The sequence below is a fragment of the Suncus etruscus genome, chromosome 3 (assembly GCF_024139225.1).
Source record: "Suncus etruscus isolate mSunEtr1 chromosome 3, mSunEtr1.pri.cur, whole genome shotgun sequence".
Taxonomy (NCBI): Eukaryota; Metazoa; Chordata; class Mammalia; order Eulipotyphla; family Soricidae; genus Suncus; species Suncus etruscus.
The window spans coordinates 88,503,131-88,523,575 of NC_064850.1; the positions used below are offsets into that span (position 1 = coordinate 88,503,131).

At 36.3% G+C, this 20,445-nt stretch overlaps 1 protein-coding gene and 3 non-coding genes across 4 annotated transcripts; 1 reads left to right on the forward strand and 3 right to left on the reverse strand.

The window, feature by feature from the left end:
- Positions 1–4,627: 4,627 nt before the first annotated feature.
- LOC126005691 (U6 spliceosomal RNA) lies at positions 4,628–4,734 on the reverse strand. Its single transcript, XR_007494731.1, has one exon. It is a non-coding gene; the product is annotated as a U6 spliceosomal RNA (small nuclear RNA).
- Positions 4,735–5,207: 473 nt separating this feature from the next.
- Positions 5,208–15,700, forward strand: PIGR (polymeric immunoglobulin receptor). Its single transcript, XM_049771006.1, is given in 10 exon segments — positions 5,208–5,297; positions 5,949–6,294; positions 7,689–8,347; positions 9,774–10,115; positions 10,564–10,935; positions 12,352–12,505; positions 13,047–13,168; positions 13,666–13,797; positions 14,456–14,514; positions 15,535–15,700. Coding segments are annotated over 10 exon segments (2,325 nt in total). The 5' UTR covers positions 5,208–5,254; the 3' UTR covers positions 15,631–15,700.
- LOC126005523 (U6 spliceosomal RNA) lies at positions 11,628–11,734 on the reverse strand. Its single transcript, XR_007494574.1, has one exon. It is a non-coding gene; the product is annotated as a U6 spliceosomal RNA (small nuclear RNA).
- A 3,442-nt stretch (positions 15,701–19,142) lies between the features above and the next one.
- Positions 19,143–19,249, reverse strand: LOC126004679 (U6 spliceosomal RNA). Its single transcript, XR_007493944.1, has one exon. It is a non-coding gene; the product is annotated as a U6 spliceosomal RNA (small nuclear RNA).
- Positions 19,250–20,445: the final 1,196 nt, after the last annotated feature.

The following is a 20,445-nucleotide window of genomic DNA, read 5'->3' on the forward strand; positions in this document are numbered from 1 at the left end:
GACTGCTAGTATAATGGGTCCCCTTTGTATATAGCTTGTTGTAGATTGCTTATCATGATTCTGTTGTCGTTTACTTTGAGTTTGGTATTTAGGTTTGATCATTTTTATTTCTACTCAATGTTCATGTGACTGTTTGCTCTTGGTACCATCCACTTTTTTTTTCTCCCTCAATTTCTGAGGCAGAACAAGATAATTTAAATTCTGTGGTTCTGTTGAAAAGAAAAGCTGGGAGAAGCCCATCTAGAAGCTATAAATATAAATATAAAAGAAGAAAAAGAAAAAAACCAAACCCAAACAAGCAATAACAAAAAACACAACAACAACAGCAATAACAACAACAGTATAAAAAAAAAGAAAAGGGGGCTGGTATGGCAAACAGTAAGTATTGGAAAAATTAGAAAGGGAATTCCCATGACCTAAGAGATGTAGGGTTTCTCCACCCTTGAAGCATACTGTCATGGAAACAACTACAAGCTCTAGACATGTTCATTGTCAAACCCCAAGGTCTTCTTAAGGTGCCAGGAAACATTCTGCTCAGTTGTAATTGTCAAAATCAGTCCTCTATAATTAAAGATCTTGGTATTTGCACGGGACATAGAATAAAGTTTAGGATAGAATCTTTCTTTCTTTTTTTCCCATGCCCTGGATAGAATCTTTCTTTATGGTTCTAGAAGTTCTGCTCTGTCACAGTTGTTGTAGTTAGTCTTCTGTAAAATCTTGGTTTTTGCACAGATCCTAGGACAAAACCTAGGATAGAATATTTCCTATGGTTCCAGAAGTTCTGCTCAGTCGCAATTGTCAAAGTCAGACCTCTTGAATTAGAGATCTTGGTTTTTGCACAAATTCTAGGCCAAAGCCTAGGCGAGGGTCTTTCTTTATGGTCCCAGGAAAAATTCTGCTAGGTCATAGTTGTCAAAGTCAGTCTTCTGTATTTAATGATCTTGATTTTTGCACAGATCAAGGGATGGAGTGTCTTCTGATTTCATCTCATTATTAGGTGATGAGGTAGAGCAACCTGCTCTTAGATCAAGTCGTTGCTGTTTCCTCACCATCAGGATGTCTTATCAACCTGGCACAAGTTGGTGGCAGAGTGTTATTAGGAATTTCCCGGGTGGAGTTTGATTCCTAATGCTGTTGCAGGGAACTGTTGGACAGTTGCTGTTCGATCACATGGAGTCCTCATGACAAATCCAACTTCACTTTTATCAGAAAGGAACTGAAGATTCCTTTTCCAGTACGGTCAGTCTTCAGTCTTCACTGAGCAACTTTATTAGGTTATTCATCCACCTTCTAGGTTTGCATGAACAGCCTTACCATCATATAAACCTGATGATCTTCCACATTCTCTGATCCTTAGGGTGATTTTCAGACTTTGTATAGACTATGTTAGGTCTCAGTGAATATTTATCAATATATCAGTGATATTTCCAACAGGACTTAGGTCATATTTCTCCTAAAAGTAAGAAAAGGGACTATTTAGTCCAGGCAAATATGAATTCTTCTTCTTCTTCTTCTTCTTCTTCTTCTTCTTCTTCTTCTTCTTCTTCTTCTTCTTCTTCTTCTTCTTCTTCTTCTTCTTCTTCTTCTTCTTCTTCTTCTTCTTCTTCTTCTTCTTCTTCTTCTTCTTCTTCCTTCTTCTTCTTCTTCTTCTTCTTCTTCTTCTTCTTCCTTCTTCTTCTTCTTCTTCTTCTTCTTCTTCTTCTTCTTCTTTCTTCTTCTTCTTCTTTCTTCTTCTTCTTCTTCCTTCTTCTTCTTCTTCTTCTTCTTCTTCTTCTTCTTCTTCCTTCTTCTTCTTCTTCTTCTTCTTCCTTCTTCTTCTTCTTCTTCTTCTTCTTCTTCTTCTTCTTCTTCTTCTTCTTCTTCTTCTTCTTCTTCTTCTTCTTCTTCTTCTTCTTCTTCTTCTTCTTCTTCTTCTTCTTCTTCTTCTTCTTCTTCTTCTTCTTCTTCTTCTTCTTCTTCTTCTTCTTCTAACTTTATACTGAAAGGAAATGCTCAGAAACTGCCTGGCAGATTAACTTTAAGTTTCCATTGTGCATGGGACAATGCAAAAATTAGAGTTGCTGAAAAGCGTGAGTCTTACCAGCTGTCAAATCAGGGCCAAGGAATTTTTCTTCTTCTGAAAAAAAATAAATCCTAAGACTATAAAGACAAAAGTTTGCACTTCAAATCATAATAACTAAAGATTGGTAACACTCACTACAAAAAACTTGTTCAGTTCTTGGAGTCCCAAGATGTTGCTGGGGATCAAATCCTCTGTATTCAAGTCATGCTTGTCAGCACTTTAAGCTGATATAAAGCCCTAAATTGAGTTTCAACGCATTTATTAGTTTTGAGGACATACATGGCTGTTCTCAGAGCTCACTACTGATTTTATGCTCAGTGATCATAACTGATGATGCTTGGAAATCAAATCAAGGTATGCTGCATGCAAGACAATTACCCTACTCACCATACTATCTCTCACCTCAGGTTTGAGCTTTTAAAGACATGCAATTTATCATCACACCTAAAACTTCACCCCATTCAGAGCAACGTTGGTGGCAAGTGGTAGATTCCTCTGACCTGCATTCAACAATTAGTTGTCCAGGAGAAGATATAGACCCCAGTATTTTTACACCTACTTCTCCTTGATTTTGTCTCCAGGGTAAAGCAATATTCTCATACAGGTTGCTTCTCAATCAGAGTCCCCTACATTCATAAAAAATAGAATTAATATTGGTATTTGGTTAAGGTCTCAATACAGAAGTTAATCATTGACTAACAAGAATCAAGAGAATCAAGTTAGCACATTCCATAAATAATTCTTTTTCTTCTGGCCTAGCCCTCTAGGTATTTGAAAATAGTATACCTTATCTACACAAGGAAATGAAACTTACTTGATGGGAAAACCCCATGAAAAATAAATAATGATGACAACATTTCTTTTGCCTTTGGATCAGACAGTGAAGAGTCTTGAGAATGAATGCATGGGATAAACAAGTAAAAAGAACCTGGGAAATAAGACTGTGTTACCTTTTGCTTAAAGCTTCCTTTTTTCATTGGTTATTATTGCTATCCAACTTGCATATATGTTTTCATTTTTAATACTATTGTTTTCAAGTCCATATACACATACATATATGTATGTATGGTATACGTAGAAGCATACATATACAAACCACAGAGTATGGCAAGCGTGAAGTTTAAATTGTAAAAAACAAATTTGAAAGGAAGGCAAAAATGATATGCATGGCAACATATCAGTAAGAGTATTTTAAACCACAGTGCTTAAAAAGAAAAGAAAATAGTGCCTGTCATAGAGGTTGGGAGAGGGAGAGAAACTGGGGCAATGGTGGAGGGAAGAGGACATTGGTGAAGAGATTGGTGTTAGAACAGTATAACATGAAAATATATGAGAGATAGCACAGCGGCGTTTGCCTTGCAAGCAGCCGATCCAGGACCAAAGATGGTTGGTTCGAATCCCGGTGTCCCATATGGTCCCCCGTGCCTGCCAGGAGCTATTTTTGAGCAGACAGCCAGGAGTAACCCCTGAACACCGCCGGGTGTGGTCCAAAAACCAAAAAAAAAAAAAAAGAAAGAAAAAAATTAAGCATAAATAACTTTGTAATTCACACTGACTTAGTTATAAATAGTTAACTAAATTATTCTCTTTTGTTTTGGGTTCACAACTGGTGATGCTCAAGGCACACTCTAACTGCACTCAGAATCACATCTAGCAGGCTTAGAGGGCCATAGAGGATAAAATGAATGCAGCACAAGCTCCTTAACCACTATACTATCACTCCAGCCCTAAATTAAATTTTAAATAAAGAAAATGTTCCAACCAAAGAGACTGACAGGGTTGGGGATTGGGGAAGGGCCATAGGAACAATAGTGGAGGGAAGTCAACACTAGTAGTGGGAATGGTATTGGAACAATGCACTCTTGAACTTCAACTATGAATAGTTGTAAATCATGGCAACTTAATATGTAATTTAAGAAGTTTTGAGGTCTGTAGGAAATTGAGAACTTACACTTTTTTCCGTGAGCTGAAGCTTGGCTCTTAAGGACAGCTGGAGAGATTCTGTGCCCAAACATCATCCTTCTGTAGACTAGGTCTACAGAACTGACATGGACCACATATAAAGCACTCTCTGAGTATGCTTATCATAAATTATCCTTCTTGATCTTTCAAATCATCACACCTACATTTTTTTATATTTTGAAAACTCATATACCATAAGTAAGTGTCTGAGAAAACTTGTGCATGTACAACATTTTAAGATAATAGATTTTATTATATACAATTCTTTTAATTATATTTTCTGTTTAAAGTAAAGGTTTGAAGCTAAAGTATAACTTTATGTTACAATGCTTTGGTAAGCCATAGCAGATTTAGAGACATATACGAAATAAGTACAAAGGCTAAGGATTATATCAGATATTTGAAGTGCAATATGATGCAATACAAGAGATAAAATTTGGAACTTTGGAGTCAAAGTTGTGTTCAAATCTTGCCACAAAATTTACCACTAAGCTCACCCTTAATTATTCCAATCTTCTGAAATAAGCAGTTAACCTTTAATATTTTATTTGTTCATGTAAAATTAGTATAAAATACTATATTATAAGGTTATTGTAAATTTTTTAAAATATGGAACGTTTCACGAATTTGCGTGTCATTCTTGTGCAAGGGCCATGCTAATCTTCTCTGTATCATTCCAATTTTAGTATATATGCTGCCGAAGTGAGCATGGTTATTGTAAAATTTAAAATGAGATAATATATTCACATTAATTGGCCTAGTGTCCAGAACATTATGAGAAATTGATAGCACCTATCTTCATTCTTAGTTACACTACAACTTTAATACTTACAAGGCTTTTGTTGTTCTAATATTCCAATTTACTTGCACTACCAAGGAATGTACACATCAGGAGAAATAGACTATTGATTGGTAGCAACAGTTGTCCAATGTACTTATGAATTTTTCCCCAGGAATGTGCATAAAAATGTTGATATAGAATAAATCATATCCATGCTCCTATTTCAAAAGAAATTGAACCTTACATTATTTATAATGAGAAAGCAAGAGCCATTATTTAGGTCAAAGAATATGTGTCATTCATTGCAGATTTAAAAGTCAAACAGATACTGCAGGAACTCTAATATCAAATAATAATAAAATAAAGAACACATTCATCTCTTGCTTTTTATCTTTCAGAACATTGTGCGAATTGACCTGAAGAGCACAGTCTCTTGGGAGCTCCCAGCAATGATGCTTTTCTTCCTTTCCTGCCTGCTGGCTGTCTTACCAGGTGGGCCTGTCAGTTGCAGCCCATTCCTTTCAGTTTCCTGGGAAAATTAAATCAGGATTACCCTAAAGGAAGCCTCCCTCAAATTTACACTACCTTGTGGAAGAGTCAAATGCAGTATTAAGAAAGATTTTGTATGAATGTAGATTGATTCTAGCACATTGGGGATCAGAACAGGAATGGTAATTTCTTATTTTAAGGTCTGGAGTCTAGTGAAGAATTTTACCAATAATAAAAAGAAAAGTTCTTTGACCTTTACCAAACATTTCTACGAACTGTGAAGGAGATTGGGAAAAATAACATTTTTCTTACCTTTTCAGTATTTTTCTCTAGAAAATGGAAAATAACTGGCCTAATGTTTAAAAAAATAATGAAAAACAGCAGTTCAAAATAGACACCTGAAATGAGAAAATTTTAAAATAGGATTGTTATCAAAATTTTATATTCTACTGTCATTATTATTATCAATGAATTACAATTTGTTTTAATAATGGTTGATCTCCATTCTATTCACTTGATGAGTACATTGTCAATAATTGACAAATGCTATATGTTTTAACGAGAAATTTCATAACTTCAAGGTGAACTGTCTGGATCATTTTAACAGATTTATTTCCCATGATCTCATCCTGAAACTTTCTTTTTTCCAAACAGTGGCTTCCATGAAGAGTCCTATATTTGGGCCTCAGGAGATGAACAGGGTAGAAGGCAGTTCAGCTTCCATCAAGTGCTACTATCCTCCTACCTCTGTGAACAAACATACTAGGAAGTACTGGTGCCGGCAGGAAAACAACGGCATATGTACAACCCTCATCTCCTCACAGAACTACATATCTAAAGACTATAAAGACAGAGCCAAACTTACTGACTTCCCAGAGAACAATACATTTGTGGTGGACATTTTCAATCTTACTAAGGATGACTCTGGGCTTTACAAGTGTGGTCTGGGAATTAATAGCCGAGGCCTGTCCTTTGATGTGAACCTACAGGTCTTCCAAGGTAAGAATCTAGGCTCATTCAGCCTCTGTTGAGAAGTGAGTAGTATGATATAATCATTGTTCTTTAGCATGATGTCTCAAGGAAGAAGTTTCTCAGAAAGCATAGAATAGATAAGATTGGGGAACAATTCCCTCCAGAGGCAAAAACTTTATGTAATAGAATACATAGAGATGAAAGTTAGGCATGAGAGGCAACTAAATAAAGGCTATCTTACATGAGAAAGACAACTAAAGGCTATTCTACTTTTGTAAGGGCTATAATGTTTTGAAGCTTTACTAAACCCTTGCTATAAGTTAGGATAACACTGTGAAGATAATTTCTCTCATTTTGTTTGCTGCATTTGAGACAGAAAGGAGCTGAGAAAGACAGAAAAAGGGCCAGAGCAATAGTGCAGCGGTAGGGTGTTTGCCTTGCACTCGGCTGACCCAGGACAAACCGAGATTCGATCTCCCGTTGTCCCATAGGGACCCCCAAGCCAGGAGCAATTTCTGAGCACAGACCCAGAAGTAAGCCCTAAGCATCAGCAGGTGTGGCCCCAAAGCAAACAATCTGGTGGTGATAAAGATTTGTAAAATATAAAAAGAAAAAAAAAAAAAGGCCTGGAAGGTGGCGCTAGAGGTAAGGTGTCTGCCTTGCAAGCACTAGCATAGGACGGACTGCAGTTCGATCCCCTGGTGTCCCATATGGTCCCCCAAGCCAGGGGCGATTTCTGAGCGCATAGCCAGGAGTCACTCCTGAGCGTCAAACGGGTGTGGCCCAAAAACAAAAAAAAAAAAAAAAAAGAAAAAAATATTTGTAAAATATTGAACAAAGGAGAGTTTTCAGCTGATCCTAGATGGAATGTTTAAAAGAACATTGGGAGGATTGAAGATGATAGTTATAAGTAGCCAAAAATTTATTTATTTATGCCAAGAATATTACTTTGGACGCCATATACACAAAGCACATTCTCTATCACTATCACTGAGTTTTATATATCACTGGTAACTCAGATCAAATAAATTTAATGGAATAACTTGCTATTTCACAGAACCACCCTCTACATATATGGACTTTTGAAAATTTTACAAACTTTTTGTGCTCTGTATAATATTGCTTCTAAACACTTTCAGTTTGTGAGGAACATAATTAAGTATGCACAAGATTTTATGTAAAAATTATTAAAAAATATTAACTATCAAGATAACCCAGAGAAGATAGAAATTAGTATTAGCCAATAGAAAAGACAGCAGTTTATAGGGGTGTTCAAATACTTTTTTGTAATGGTGTTTCTCTGGGAATAAGGGTGATAGCCAAATCAAGAAGCTTTTTAGGAACCTTGAGAAATCCTTTGTGGCAATGAAACCAACCTTATGTTTTTCTCCCCATTCTACTTTCTGCTCCTCACTTTGTAACTCCTGTACTCCCTGAAGACAATGAAGTCTACAAAGAAGTCCTGGGAGGAACAGTGAGCATCGACTGTCCTTTTAAAAGCGAGAATTCTCAGGAAGTCAAGTCAGTGTGCAAAAGAAGAGACAAAGATTGCATCCCAGTCATTGACTCCTCTGGGTATAAAAACCCTGATTATAAGAATAGAGTAAAACTTGATTTTTCAGGTGGTACCAATGATTTCAAATTTACTTTTATCATAAAACAGCTGCAGTTTACAGATGCTGGGATATATGTTTGCCAGGCTGGGGGATCTTATAATGATAAAAAAAATGTTTACCTACAACTGCTGAACTATAATTCTGAACCTGAGCTGGCTTATGGAAACTTGAGAGGCTCAGTGACCATTGATTGTGCTGTAGACCCCAATGTGGCAAATAAGGCCAAATTTCTGTGTCGGAGGAGCAATGGGAAAACCTGTGATGTGGTCATTAACACCTTGGGGAATAAAGCTCAGGCCTTTCAAGGAAGAATCCTGCTCACTTCCAAAGCCAATGGTTTATTCAGTGTACTGATCACGGGCCTGAGGAAGGAGGATGCAGGACAGTACCTGTGTGGAGCTAGCTCTCTTGGTGAGCCTGAGGAAGAATCACCTACCCAAGCTTGGCAACTCTTCATTAATGAAGGTGAGGCATACAGGGAAGAATATGATGGTGGGGAAATTCTGCCAAGTGACCAGCCACTTCATTCCCTGTAACTTTATTAAGTATTCATCAGTAAGCTGACCACATCTACTTCCTGACAAACCCTGGACAGCATGGTGTTAGCTTCTCATTTATGTTCTATCTTATTTCTCATTTTACTTACTAAGGGGTTTATGAGAGAAAATGAAACTTCCCATTGAGACAGGACATAAATTTGAGCAGACTCTGATGAGTACTCAACATAGAATTCCAGCCAGATACTGACAAAGTTCTTGATTCTTAAACAACACAGAACCTCATACTTTACATTCAGGTGGGAGACAGCTTAACTTAGAGTGGTCTCAACTTATTCCAGGAAGGCAATTCATAGACTCAATTTTCCTCTTTAGCATATTTATTAGTGCTATTGGTTATCCAATATGATTATAATCACTCAATCTCTTTTGGTGAGTTACTGATGCCATAAAAATACATGTTCTTTCTTACCCTGGAGATTTGTGAAAAGTAATTATTCTTATGAAAAACAGCAAACTCACTTTTAGTTCAAAGTAATTGCCTTTTCTTTGAGTATATCTTCTTGTGCACTACTATTTCTACATCTAGCTCTTAGTTCATACCATAACCCCAGCATTTCTCTGAATAACAGGGCTCAGGAAAGCTGATTCAGATTCCTGAGAATGGTCAATCTTTTTGATACAACTTTGAGTCAACCATTAAACTTACATGTGTTACATAGATTATATATTAAATCATCCTAGAAATCAAATAATCATATATGTTATTCTACTTACAATTTTGTGTTATAAGCTAATAGACAAAAATTCAGGTATAGGGAGATTTTTAAAGAACAAGAAAACAGGCAAATAATTTCTTTTTAAAATTCACAATTATGGAAAAAACCCACAATTATTTACTCAGATACATTGAGAAAGGGAGAAGGAAGTCCAAAGTAGTGAGGGTAGTCACTGGAGTTTGACTGGGTAATTCCAGTTAGTGACTCCATGATATTTAACACAACTCTTTTCTTTTCTTTTTTTTTTCATTTTCTTTCCATTACATTATTTTATTTTTAAACTCTATTTTCTCTTCTCTTTTTTAGTTTTATGATGTAGCAACATCCAGCAGTAATCACAGGATACTCTTGGTTCTATGCTTATGGGGCCATTTCTGGAAGTACTCAGGGAACAACATGGGTTTCAGTGACCCAACTAGGAATGATCAGTCATAAGCAAGGCTAGAGTATTAAATTAACCCATGTACTATGTGATGTTATTTTTTTTTATCTTCTGAGAAGGGTAAAATGATTAATCTAAACCAAAGTTCCCACAGTTACTGAAACTATGGGGGGGGTGGTAATTTGTCATAAGATCATGTTTTTATTCTATCCCATCTCAATCTATCCTTCTAGAGACCCCAATCCCCCCTAGTCCTTCTGTGGTGAAAGGTGTGGAAGGAGGCTCTGTGGCTGTGCGCTGCCCCTACAACCCCAAGGAAAGAAACAGTGTGAAGTATTGGTGTCGCTGGGAAGGTAGTAATAACGGCAATTGCCCATTGTTGGTGCAAAGTGAAGGGTTGTCCCAGGAACAAAGCAAGGCTTATGAGGGGAGGCTTGCTCTATATGAAGAACCAGGCAATGGCACCTACACTGTCATACTCAACCAGCTAACCATCAAAGATGCTGGATTCTACTGGTGTCTGACCAATGGTGATATTCATTGGACATCAGTGGTGGAACTAAAGATTGTTCAAGGTAAGACCTAAACTGTGCAAGAGGTAAGGAAATATTCCCAATACCCCTCAGTTAGCTTTTTGCTTAATCCAGCCACCTGTGTCTTCTCTTACCCACTTCCACAATGATTGGATGACCTCAAGAGAGCCAAACTCTTAAGAAATCACATTTCAAATCTGTAACAAGTGTCCTTCCCTATATATACTCCACACGCTTCAAATTACCAAACATAGCTCCAGTTGTTGAGTGCAGATATATGTCTGGAAGATAAGAGAGGAACAGGAATGCAAACTTAAGCTAAGATTGATTCATACTAGTCACTAATAGTAATTACTATATAGGGACATAACTGAATTTGTTCTGTACTCAGTATCACATGAATATTTTTAATGCTGGATAATGGTCACCAACAGTCACATTAATTCATCATCACTGGTCTAGTTTTTATTTCCAATTATCGCTTCTCTAGGAACACCAACTCTCAAAGTACCCACAAATGTCACTGCTTTGGAAGAAGGCACCACAAATATTTCCTGCCACATACCCTGCAAATTTTACTCCTATGAAAAATACTGGTGCAAATGGACCAACAATGGTTGCAAGACCATACCTAACCAAGGCAATGTCTCCAACCAGCCTGTTGTTAGTTGTAATCAGAAAAGCCAACTCATTAATCTGACTCTAAGCTCAGTAGCAGAAAAGGATGTAGGATGGTACTGGTGTGGAGTAAAAAACAACTCTCGATATGAAGACACTGTGGCAGTTTATGTGGAAGTCAAGAAGAGGATAAAGGGTGAGTCTCCAGGGAATCTCTGATATACTTTTGTGATCTTAAAGAAAGGTTTCTACATAATAGGTTTTCTCTTTATCAGAGTTGTCCTCTAGGTTTAAATATAAAAATCCATAAAAGGATGGGAGCAAAAAGATATTTATCTGCACATATATAATTCCAAAATGGCCTCTTAAATAAACAAAAAACTAAGTAAAAGATTTAACCTCAGCTTAAATATAAGTTGTATCATTGTTCTACAGAAGATATTGAAGACTCATAAATTATCTGTTTATTTTAATAAGTACTCTCTTCTCTGTATATACATATATAAGTATATGTATATATAAAATATTGTATATACACGTATATATAAATGTGTATATATAATGGGACCAGGGTGATAGTACAGTGGGTAGGGTATATGCTTTGCATATGGTTGACCTTGGTTTGGATCTTAGTACCTCATATGACTCTCTGAGTTTCATCAAAAGTGATCTCTGAATATAGAGTCAGAAGTAATCCCTAAGCATCTTCATGTGTAGCCAAAATTATATTTACTATTAAATGCAATATGCCAAACTTGCTTCCAATAGAAATTCAAGTACATTATGAACATCATCTTCAAAAGAATTAAGGCTATCTTACCTAGTATGTTTATTCATTTTACCTTAAAAATATCATTGACATGTTTTTTTAATAATATAATTTTTATTTTGATCATAGTGGCTTACATATTGTTGACAATAATATTTTAGGTACATAAAAATATGGAACGCTTCACGAATTTGCATGTCATCCTTGCGCAGGGGCCATGCTAATCTTCTCTGTATCGTTCCAATTTTAGTATATGTGCTGCCGAAGCGAGCACGACATGTTTTTGTTTTGTTTTGTTTTGTTTTGGGGCCACATCTGACTGGAAGGCTCTAGGACTGTATGATGCCAGGATTGAACCCTGACAGTCCTGAGTTGGCTGCATGCAAAGCTAATTCTCTACCACTGTGCTATTGCTCCAGCTCTGACACTGACATGTTTTATCTTTACTGAGAATATTAATAGTTCATCTCTAAATCTTATTGAGTATGGTCAAGCTTACCAAAAGACTAGAAAATAAATCATGCACCAAAGGTCATCATTATCACATTGACTATATAGTTAGAAATCATTGCAAAGGATTTGAAAGCTGTAAAACTCTGTCCTCAAACAATGGGTCAGTGTTTTATCTGTGTTGAAACTTACAGATGGAAACCAATCTGGTATTAAATAAAATTGGAGATCATCTGTGACAAACAGAAAGTTAATTTTCTACTTATGTATATGCTGCCATCATGTGTCCTATTCTAACAATATTTTATTTTAACTCTGATCCTAGAATTCCTAATGAAGTCTCATTACTTAGATTCCTTAACCTCAAGGAGTGGAAATACAGAGAAGAAACTAAACCTATCCCCACTCTGTTTTCTTCAGTGTCCCAAGATATTATACAAGTTAATTCTGCTCCTAGAGGAAAGGTGATAGACTCAAGTGTCAGGGCAATTGAGAACAAAGCTATCCAGGATGCCAGCCTTGTTTTGGATGACAGAGCAGTGAACGAAATAAAAAATTCTGCTGATGGGAGCAAAGAATCCACAGACATGAACAGGTGAGAAATAATCTCACTCTGGAAATCATTCCAGAGGGTGATGATTTGAGGCTTGGTTATGAGCTCTGAGTACGGCAACCTGAATAGTTGAGGCAACTGTCTCAACTTAATCTTAATATTTCTTTTATATATAAATCTTTGTTTAAGTACCATGATTACAAGCATATTTGTAGTTGGGTTTCAGTCATAAATAGAATACCCCACCATCACCAATGCAACATTCCCACCACCAAGGGCCCCGTCCTTCCCTGCCCCTGCCTGTATTGTGACAAGCATTCTACTTCTCTTATTCTTTAACAGTGTCATGCTAGTTGTTAGTGTAGTTATTTCCCTAACAGCATTCACCACTCTTTGTGGTGAGCTTCAAATTGTGAGCTGGTCCTTCCAGCCCTTCCAGTCCTTAACTTTATTGTCTTTAATTTTTCTTAAAACCCATAGATGAGTGATACTATTCTGGGAAGAAATGACTGTAGTCAAGTTTCTTTTCAGGAATATCTTAGTTTCTCTTTCACTAACAAACTAATTTAGTCCATTTTTTTAGTTCTTCAGGACAAGAAAGGAGCTCCAGCATACTAGTTTATACCCTAGTACCCCTTGCCCTAGTGTTGGCATTGGGAGCTGTGGCATTGGGAGTGGCCAGAGCCAGGCATAGAAGAAACGTGGGTGAGTTTCCAGGATGATTCTGCCCCTCACTTACATAAAAACTCTCAGTCTTACTTAGATGTACCTAGTGGTCTCTTCAATAGTTCTTTATTTTTCATGAACTCAAAGATAGGGATCTTTAATAAGAAAAGGTCAATATGCATACAAAACAGATACTCGGTATTTGTGGCCTATGGAAGGCTATCTCCTATTGATAGTGAAAATTCAGACAGTATCTAACAAGAGACATCTAACTCAAAGACCAGACCTTTCTGACCTAGATTGAGAACTTATTGGCTGGGTGAATTTGTTCACTTTTAATGTATCAGTGTGCATTTAAAAATAACAGAACAACAGATTCTTTATAATTTTTGAAAAAAATACTGATTGTTATGATCTGGTGAACAAGACACCATGCCACCCCTTTAGATGACTATAGGGCTACAGCAAATGATTATAGGGAATAAGCATGTCACATATTCCAGAACATATATCTACACCAACTTTCTCTTGTACAGATCGTGTTTCAATTAGAAGCTATAAAACAGACATTAGCATGTCGGACTTTGAGAACTCCAGGGATTTTGGAGCACATGACAACATAGGAAACTCTCCATTCAATCAAGAGACAAATCTTGAAGGAAATACAGGTATGCCCTTCACTCATAAAAGTGCTTCTTTTCAGGGGCCGGAGAGATAGTATGGAGGCAAAGCGTTTGCCTGTCATGCTGGAGGTCATCAGTTTGAATCCCGGCGTCCCATATGGTCCCCCGTGTCTGCCAGGAGCAATTTCTGAACCTGGAGCCAGGAATAATCCCTGAGCATTGCCGGGTGTGACCCAAAACAACCACAAGAAAAAAAAAAGAGTAAGGAATCAAATCTTTGGGCCCGGAGACATAGCACAGCGGCGTTTGCCTTGCAAGCAGCCGATCCAGGACCAAAGGTGGTTGGTTCGAATCCCGGTGTCCCATATGGTCCCCTGTGCCTGCCAGGAGCTATTTCTGAGCAGACAGCCAGGAGTAACCCCTGAGCACTGCAGGGTGTGGCCCAAAAACCAAAAAAAAAAAAAAAAGTGCTTCTTTTCTTTTTTTATGTTTTTTTTTTTTTTTTTTTTGTGACTGAAGTTCACTACACAGAATTATTTACGGTACATAGTGACAATGAATGAAGGGCATTCCCACCACCAATGTTGTCTTCCCTCCACTCCTGTTCCCAGCATGTCTTCCAAGGATAGCATAAATTATCCTCTCTGTCTCAGGTGGGAATAAGAAGCTTTTGGGAAGTAATTTATTCCCTTTGTGCTCACAGATTTCATCACTACCACAGTGGACACCGTGGAAACAGAAGAAACCAAAAAGACCAAACGGGTAATAAAAAAGTGAAAAAAAAATAGAAAGAGGGCCATATTTTTGTGAAAAGAAAATGCAATCTGAGAGATATCAGGAAAAACTTCATCAGCATTGGGGCTGATCACAGAATAGGACAAGTGGTATACACAATCATTATGAAAACTTTTTGAGGGAGAAACAAATCTTACTGACTGAGGTATAAAGTGAGATTATTTAAAGTTAAATATGCAGAAGTGAAGGAGTTCAAGGAACAAAGAAGACAAGTGTATAGAACATTTAGCCACAGATGGGAAATCAAAAGTGACTCACTGGTAGATATAATTTAACTGTATAGATAATTGACTTCTGGTCTCTTCCTTAACCCTCCCCCAATATAGACACACCCCTGAAAGTTTTCTGAGGACCATAATTTTGTCTGAGCTTGGGAGATATTTTTCCATGGTAAACAATTTGATGGGTTAGTAGGTCATTCCACCTTCAATTTGAAATTCTACGAGAGGCAATTCTTACTTTTGGCTCATTCCTCCTTTTAGATATTATCCACCATTAATGCCAACCTAATCCCAAGATGTGAAAAACTATAATAATATCTAATTTTCTCCACAACAGAATAAAATAAGTTTTGGGATAATTAGGTAAATAACTTAGTTATGGACCCAATAGAACCCTCTAGCTTTTATTGCTGAAATATCTCTGAACTGGTAGAGAAAGAAAAATGTAAATTGTCTTAGGTGATATCAGTGTAGCTGACCTTTCCCATGGACTGTCTGGGTAAAAATTCAGGGAGCAGATCCAGGTTGTATAGAGGTTGTATAACTACTGTGTCAAAAGTTCTATGTCGTGAATATGGGATGGTTTAAGATAGTCCAATGTTATTTCTTAATTATCCTTGTTGTGTGCAGTGGCTAAAAGGTCATAAAAGGTCATAAAAGGTTTGATCTGTTTAATCCAAGATTATTAATTGAGATTGGTGTATCCCCTCATTCTGAACCCAAATCCCTGAGCCTTTAACTGACTCTTCTCTTAATGCCTCCATAGTCATCCAAGGAGGAAGCTGACATGGCCTACACCAACTTCCTTCTTCAGACAAACAACATGGCTACCAATTTCCAGGAAAAACCAAGTGAAGTCTAGACTGAGTATCAGCCACCCTCTTTATCCATCACAATCACATTCATAATCACATTGATCCTTATTGTCCTCAGCACTATGGCCTTCATTGTCTGCATTCAGATCCCATTTAGGCTTTTCCTCTTTGTACTAGGCATTTTAATTTCTCTCCATATTAACATCCATATCTTTCCTGTCCTTCCTATTGGGAATTAATCGATGAGAATACTTACCTCTGCTGAGAAGGAAAGAGAAAAAATTAATCGCCTCTTAGAAAATAGAGGTTGAGTGGAAAGATGATAATTTAGAAGGGAGATCCATTTAAGTATATCCTTATTATGTGCTGTTTATGGGTTTTTCTCCTCTGTTCCATAATTTTGTACTTCTTTTCTTAATTATAAAATTAAAATTACTTGTTGAAAACCACTATCATGTAGGTGCTTCATTAGATATTGAACGTATGACTGCATACTGATTAGTAGTCTTTAATAAACATCACCGAACCCTTAGAAACTATAGCTATTTATAATGTATTTATGGTAAAAAATGAAATACTTATCAAATATGTTTGCTTTTGCCTATACTGAAAGAAATAAATTGCTTTAAATTCCAAAAGTTTAGGATTTATATAAAAAAGGACATATATAAAAGAAATCATAAACACATAGTATTACTATTTTACAAGTAAGAAAATTGGGATTCTAAGAGATAATTTGTTCAAGGTCAATAAGAGAGATATGCTTTTATCAAAACTAGATTTTGGGGGCTGGAATGATAGCACAGCAGTAAGGCATTTGTCTTGCATGTGGCCGACCAGGGACTGTACCAGGTTCGATTCCCAGCATGCTATATGGATCTCTGAGCCTGCCAGGAGCAATTTCTGACCATAGAGCCAGGAGTAACCCCAGAGTGCCACTGGGTGTGGCCCCGAAACAACAAAATATAAACCCAACAATAACTAGATTTTGTGTTTTCTGTCTATTAGTTAGAGGCCTATAAGGAAGCTAATAAACATGTACTTTTATATGTTGTACCTTTTTATATGCTTTATATAGTTTATATATATCTTATACCTCTATATATAGTTCTTTTATATGTCATACCTCAAGGAAATGGCCATTCCTCTTTATGTTACTCAACATGAGCCTTAGAAATTGAGAGAGTGATCAAATACTCATATTTATATCCCAAAAGTTAAATACATAAAAGTAAGAAGACAGTTTGGGGTGGCCAATGACTATATGATTTCCAAAGAGCCTAACCATTTTCCCTTTGAGTTATTTATTTTAACTTGCACCTTCATGTTGATGCTTGCTAAGATTTTTAATTAATTACTAATTAAAGATGATTATTGGCTCCTATGAGTTACACACTGCAATTTTTCCCAATGCCTAATGTTCCTTTTTTCTTTTTAATTTTTTGGTGTGTGAGGGCTGCACATATGGCAATGTTAAAAATCTTACTCCTGGTTCTATTCTCAAGAATTATTCCTAGTGGTGCTCACAGGACCATATGTGTGACAAGGATCAAACTTGGGTTGACAGCATATAAGAAAGAACTTTAACACTTGTACTATCTCTCAGGCTCCCTTATTTCAAATGTTTGTTTAGAAATCATTATTTATCATTATTTTAATGATAGTATTTCATGCATACAATGTTCCAGCTCCATTTCTACCACCAGAGTATCTGCTCATCTACTCACTTCCACCAATGTTCCCAAGACTTCTCCCATTTTACCCCTCATGACTTCCCCTTCATAAATTCAATTCTATCACACTACTCTCAGATTTCTTACCATTAGCGATTTTTATTCCTTCATAAAATTATATATTCATCCTATGAGAAAGATGTTCTCTACCTCTCTCCTTTGGACAGATTTCACTCTCCACAATATCCTCTAATTCTATACATCTAGTATCAAATAACACAATTTAATCTTTTCTTATAGCTGAGTATTATTATATTGTGACTATATTCACCACAATTTCTTTACTCAGTCATCTCCTCTTGGAAATTTGCATTGCTTCCAGATATTGCCATAAACACAGGCATACAGAGGTCTTTTGAAATAGTGTTTAGAGGCTCATCAAGTAGATAACTTGTGGAATCGCTGGGTCATATTGTAAATAAATTCTTAGTTCTGTGAGAAACACATGTCCATCCTGAACCAGTTAACATTCCCATGAACAAGTAAATATATGAAGGTTCCTTTTGCCCCACATCTGTGTCAGCACATTTTCTAAATATGTATCAATCTCACTAGTATGAGATAAACTTCATTCCTCTTTATCATTTTTCTCTGATGATTATAAATGCAATCCTCAAAAAGGTTAGTAAAATGTATCTAATAATACATTAAAAGGATCAAACAAGTTATGCAAGTCCAAATTATGCCCAAATATGCAAGAACGGTTAAATATTTGAAAGTCAGTCAACATAATAGTCCATCTTCATACAAAGAAAGATAGAATTGTAGAATATTATAAGTAAATGTTGTAAGGGCAGTTGGCAAGAGCTAACACCAATTAATGGTTTTTAAAATTCAAGAAACAGTAATAGTAGGAACTTTCCTCAACATAGTTATATACTAGAAATCCACAGCTAATATAATATTCAATGGTTAAAAACTGCAAAACTCAAAGATTAAACACAGAACAAGGTTAGCCTTCCTCATTTCATTTTCAACATAATATTGGAAGTTCTTGCTACAGTTATGATATTTTCCAGATTGGAAAAGTAGTCAAACAATTAGTATTTGAACGTGAAATGATGCTATATTTAGAAAACTCTAAAGACTGCAAAATTATTTTTAGAAACAATAGATTTATAGTCTAGAAACAGACTATTAAATAAGTATCAGAAATCCATGGTTGTTCTTTCAACAATTTAGTTAGAGGCAATGATATACAAAGTTATGGAAAATATGGTTTCAGGCAAATGTGTGCCAACTCCCATTCCATTACAAGTGACCCCATTCCTCTACCACTAATACCATGCGGTTCCTTCAAGTCCCCGACCTAGTTCCTTTAAGAGTGTAGTTATTGAGTTTCACTATCATGCTTATATCAGGTGTAGTGATTTATATATACACACAAATACCTCATCACTCTGCCAAATAAAAGCCCAAGGCCACAGATACTTGCACCTATGTTTCTTCCAGACCTCTTTTCTTGCTTTCCAATCCTTCATTTCTTTTTTCCCTGACATATTTTCTGTAATCTAACTCACCATTTCCACTAATTAATATTCTCTTTTCCATATACAAGTTATTCTACATGCTCCATATTAGTGATAATACATGGCACAATTCTATTTCTTTCTGAATTACTTCACTTAACATGAGATCCTTCAGTTACACACAAGTTACAGTAAATTGCATCTGTCATCATAACTTATGACTGTATAATATTATGTTGTGTTTATATATACACCACATTTTATTATCCACTATTCTATTATTTGACACACTGGTTGTCACTATATCCTGGACAATATAACTATATGATGCAATGAACAGTTAGGAATGTATTTTTTTTTAATATGAAACGCTTCACAAATTTGTGTGTCATTCTTGCACAGGGACCATGCTAATCTTCTCTGTATCGTTCCAATTTTAATATATGTGCTGCCGAAGAGAGCAAAGGAATATATTTTTCTAAACAGTGTTTCTGTATCTTGGGTGTAGATGGCAAAAAGATGGGTCTCTGGATCACCTTTCAGCTCCATTCTTAGTATTTAAGAAATCTCCATATAGTTTTCCATATGGCCTTAATCAGGCAACATTCCCACTAGCAGTGTAATTAAATTCCCTTTTCATTGCACACTACTAACATGGATTGTTTCCAGTCTTTTTTGATATTGTCATTTTCACTGGTGTGAATTGATATATCATTATAATCTTAATTTGGATTTCCCAGATTATAAATGCCAATGTGTGGGTTTCACCCGAAACAAAGATGGCTTCCTCTTTACATGTGAAGATCCACCTAGGTGAGAAGAATTTCTAGATAAGTCCTTGGCTTTTGCTCCCCTGCCCATGGGGGTGGTCTTAATTTTCCAATAAATACTGTGGTCTCTGCCATCCTGTTCTTCTTGCTCCAGAAGGTGGAAAGTTTCCCAGACACACATGTTTCACACTTATCAGACTGGTTTGGATTATTTTCTGTGGCGACTCCTGCTTCAGACTCACTTTCCCAAGGTGGGATCACTGTGTGTGGAGCCTTTACACCAATTAACACCTTTTCTTATACCTACCAGCCATTTATCTGTAAGAGACGTGCCAATTGATTTTTGCTCCCCATTATTTTGGAATTATTATACCATACCATATTACATTACATCATATCATATTAATCATATCATATCACATATTATATTGCATCATATATTATTATATTATACATTTGTGGGTACCCCCAACTTACCATGATTCATGAACTTACTGATAATTGAGTTTTAGGCATATAATATTTTGACATTAATCCTACCACCAGTGTCAACTTCCTTTCACCAGTGTTTCCATACTTTATCTATCCTCCTGCTGTCCCATAAGTCATCTTGAGAAGCATTTTACAAAATTTAGTGATTGTAGTTTAGGTCTCATGTTTTTAATATTGTTGAATATGTGCTTTGGATATGTAGATATACCACTCTCACACATCACCAGTTTAACTGAAGCCCTAACCCCTTTCCACATAGCTTCCCTTTCTCGTCTTCTTACTTTCCCTTGTTTCTCTCCTTCCTTTTAATGCCTTTTCTTCCCTAAATATCTGGGGTTAAGGCTTTTATAGACATCCTCCATTTGCTATATTGCACGTCCTTGTCCTAGTATTCTATA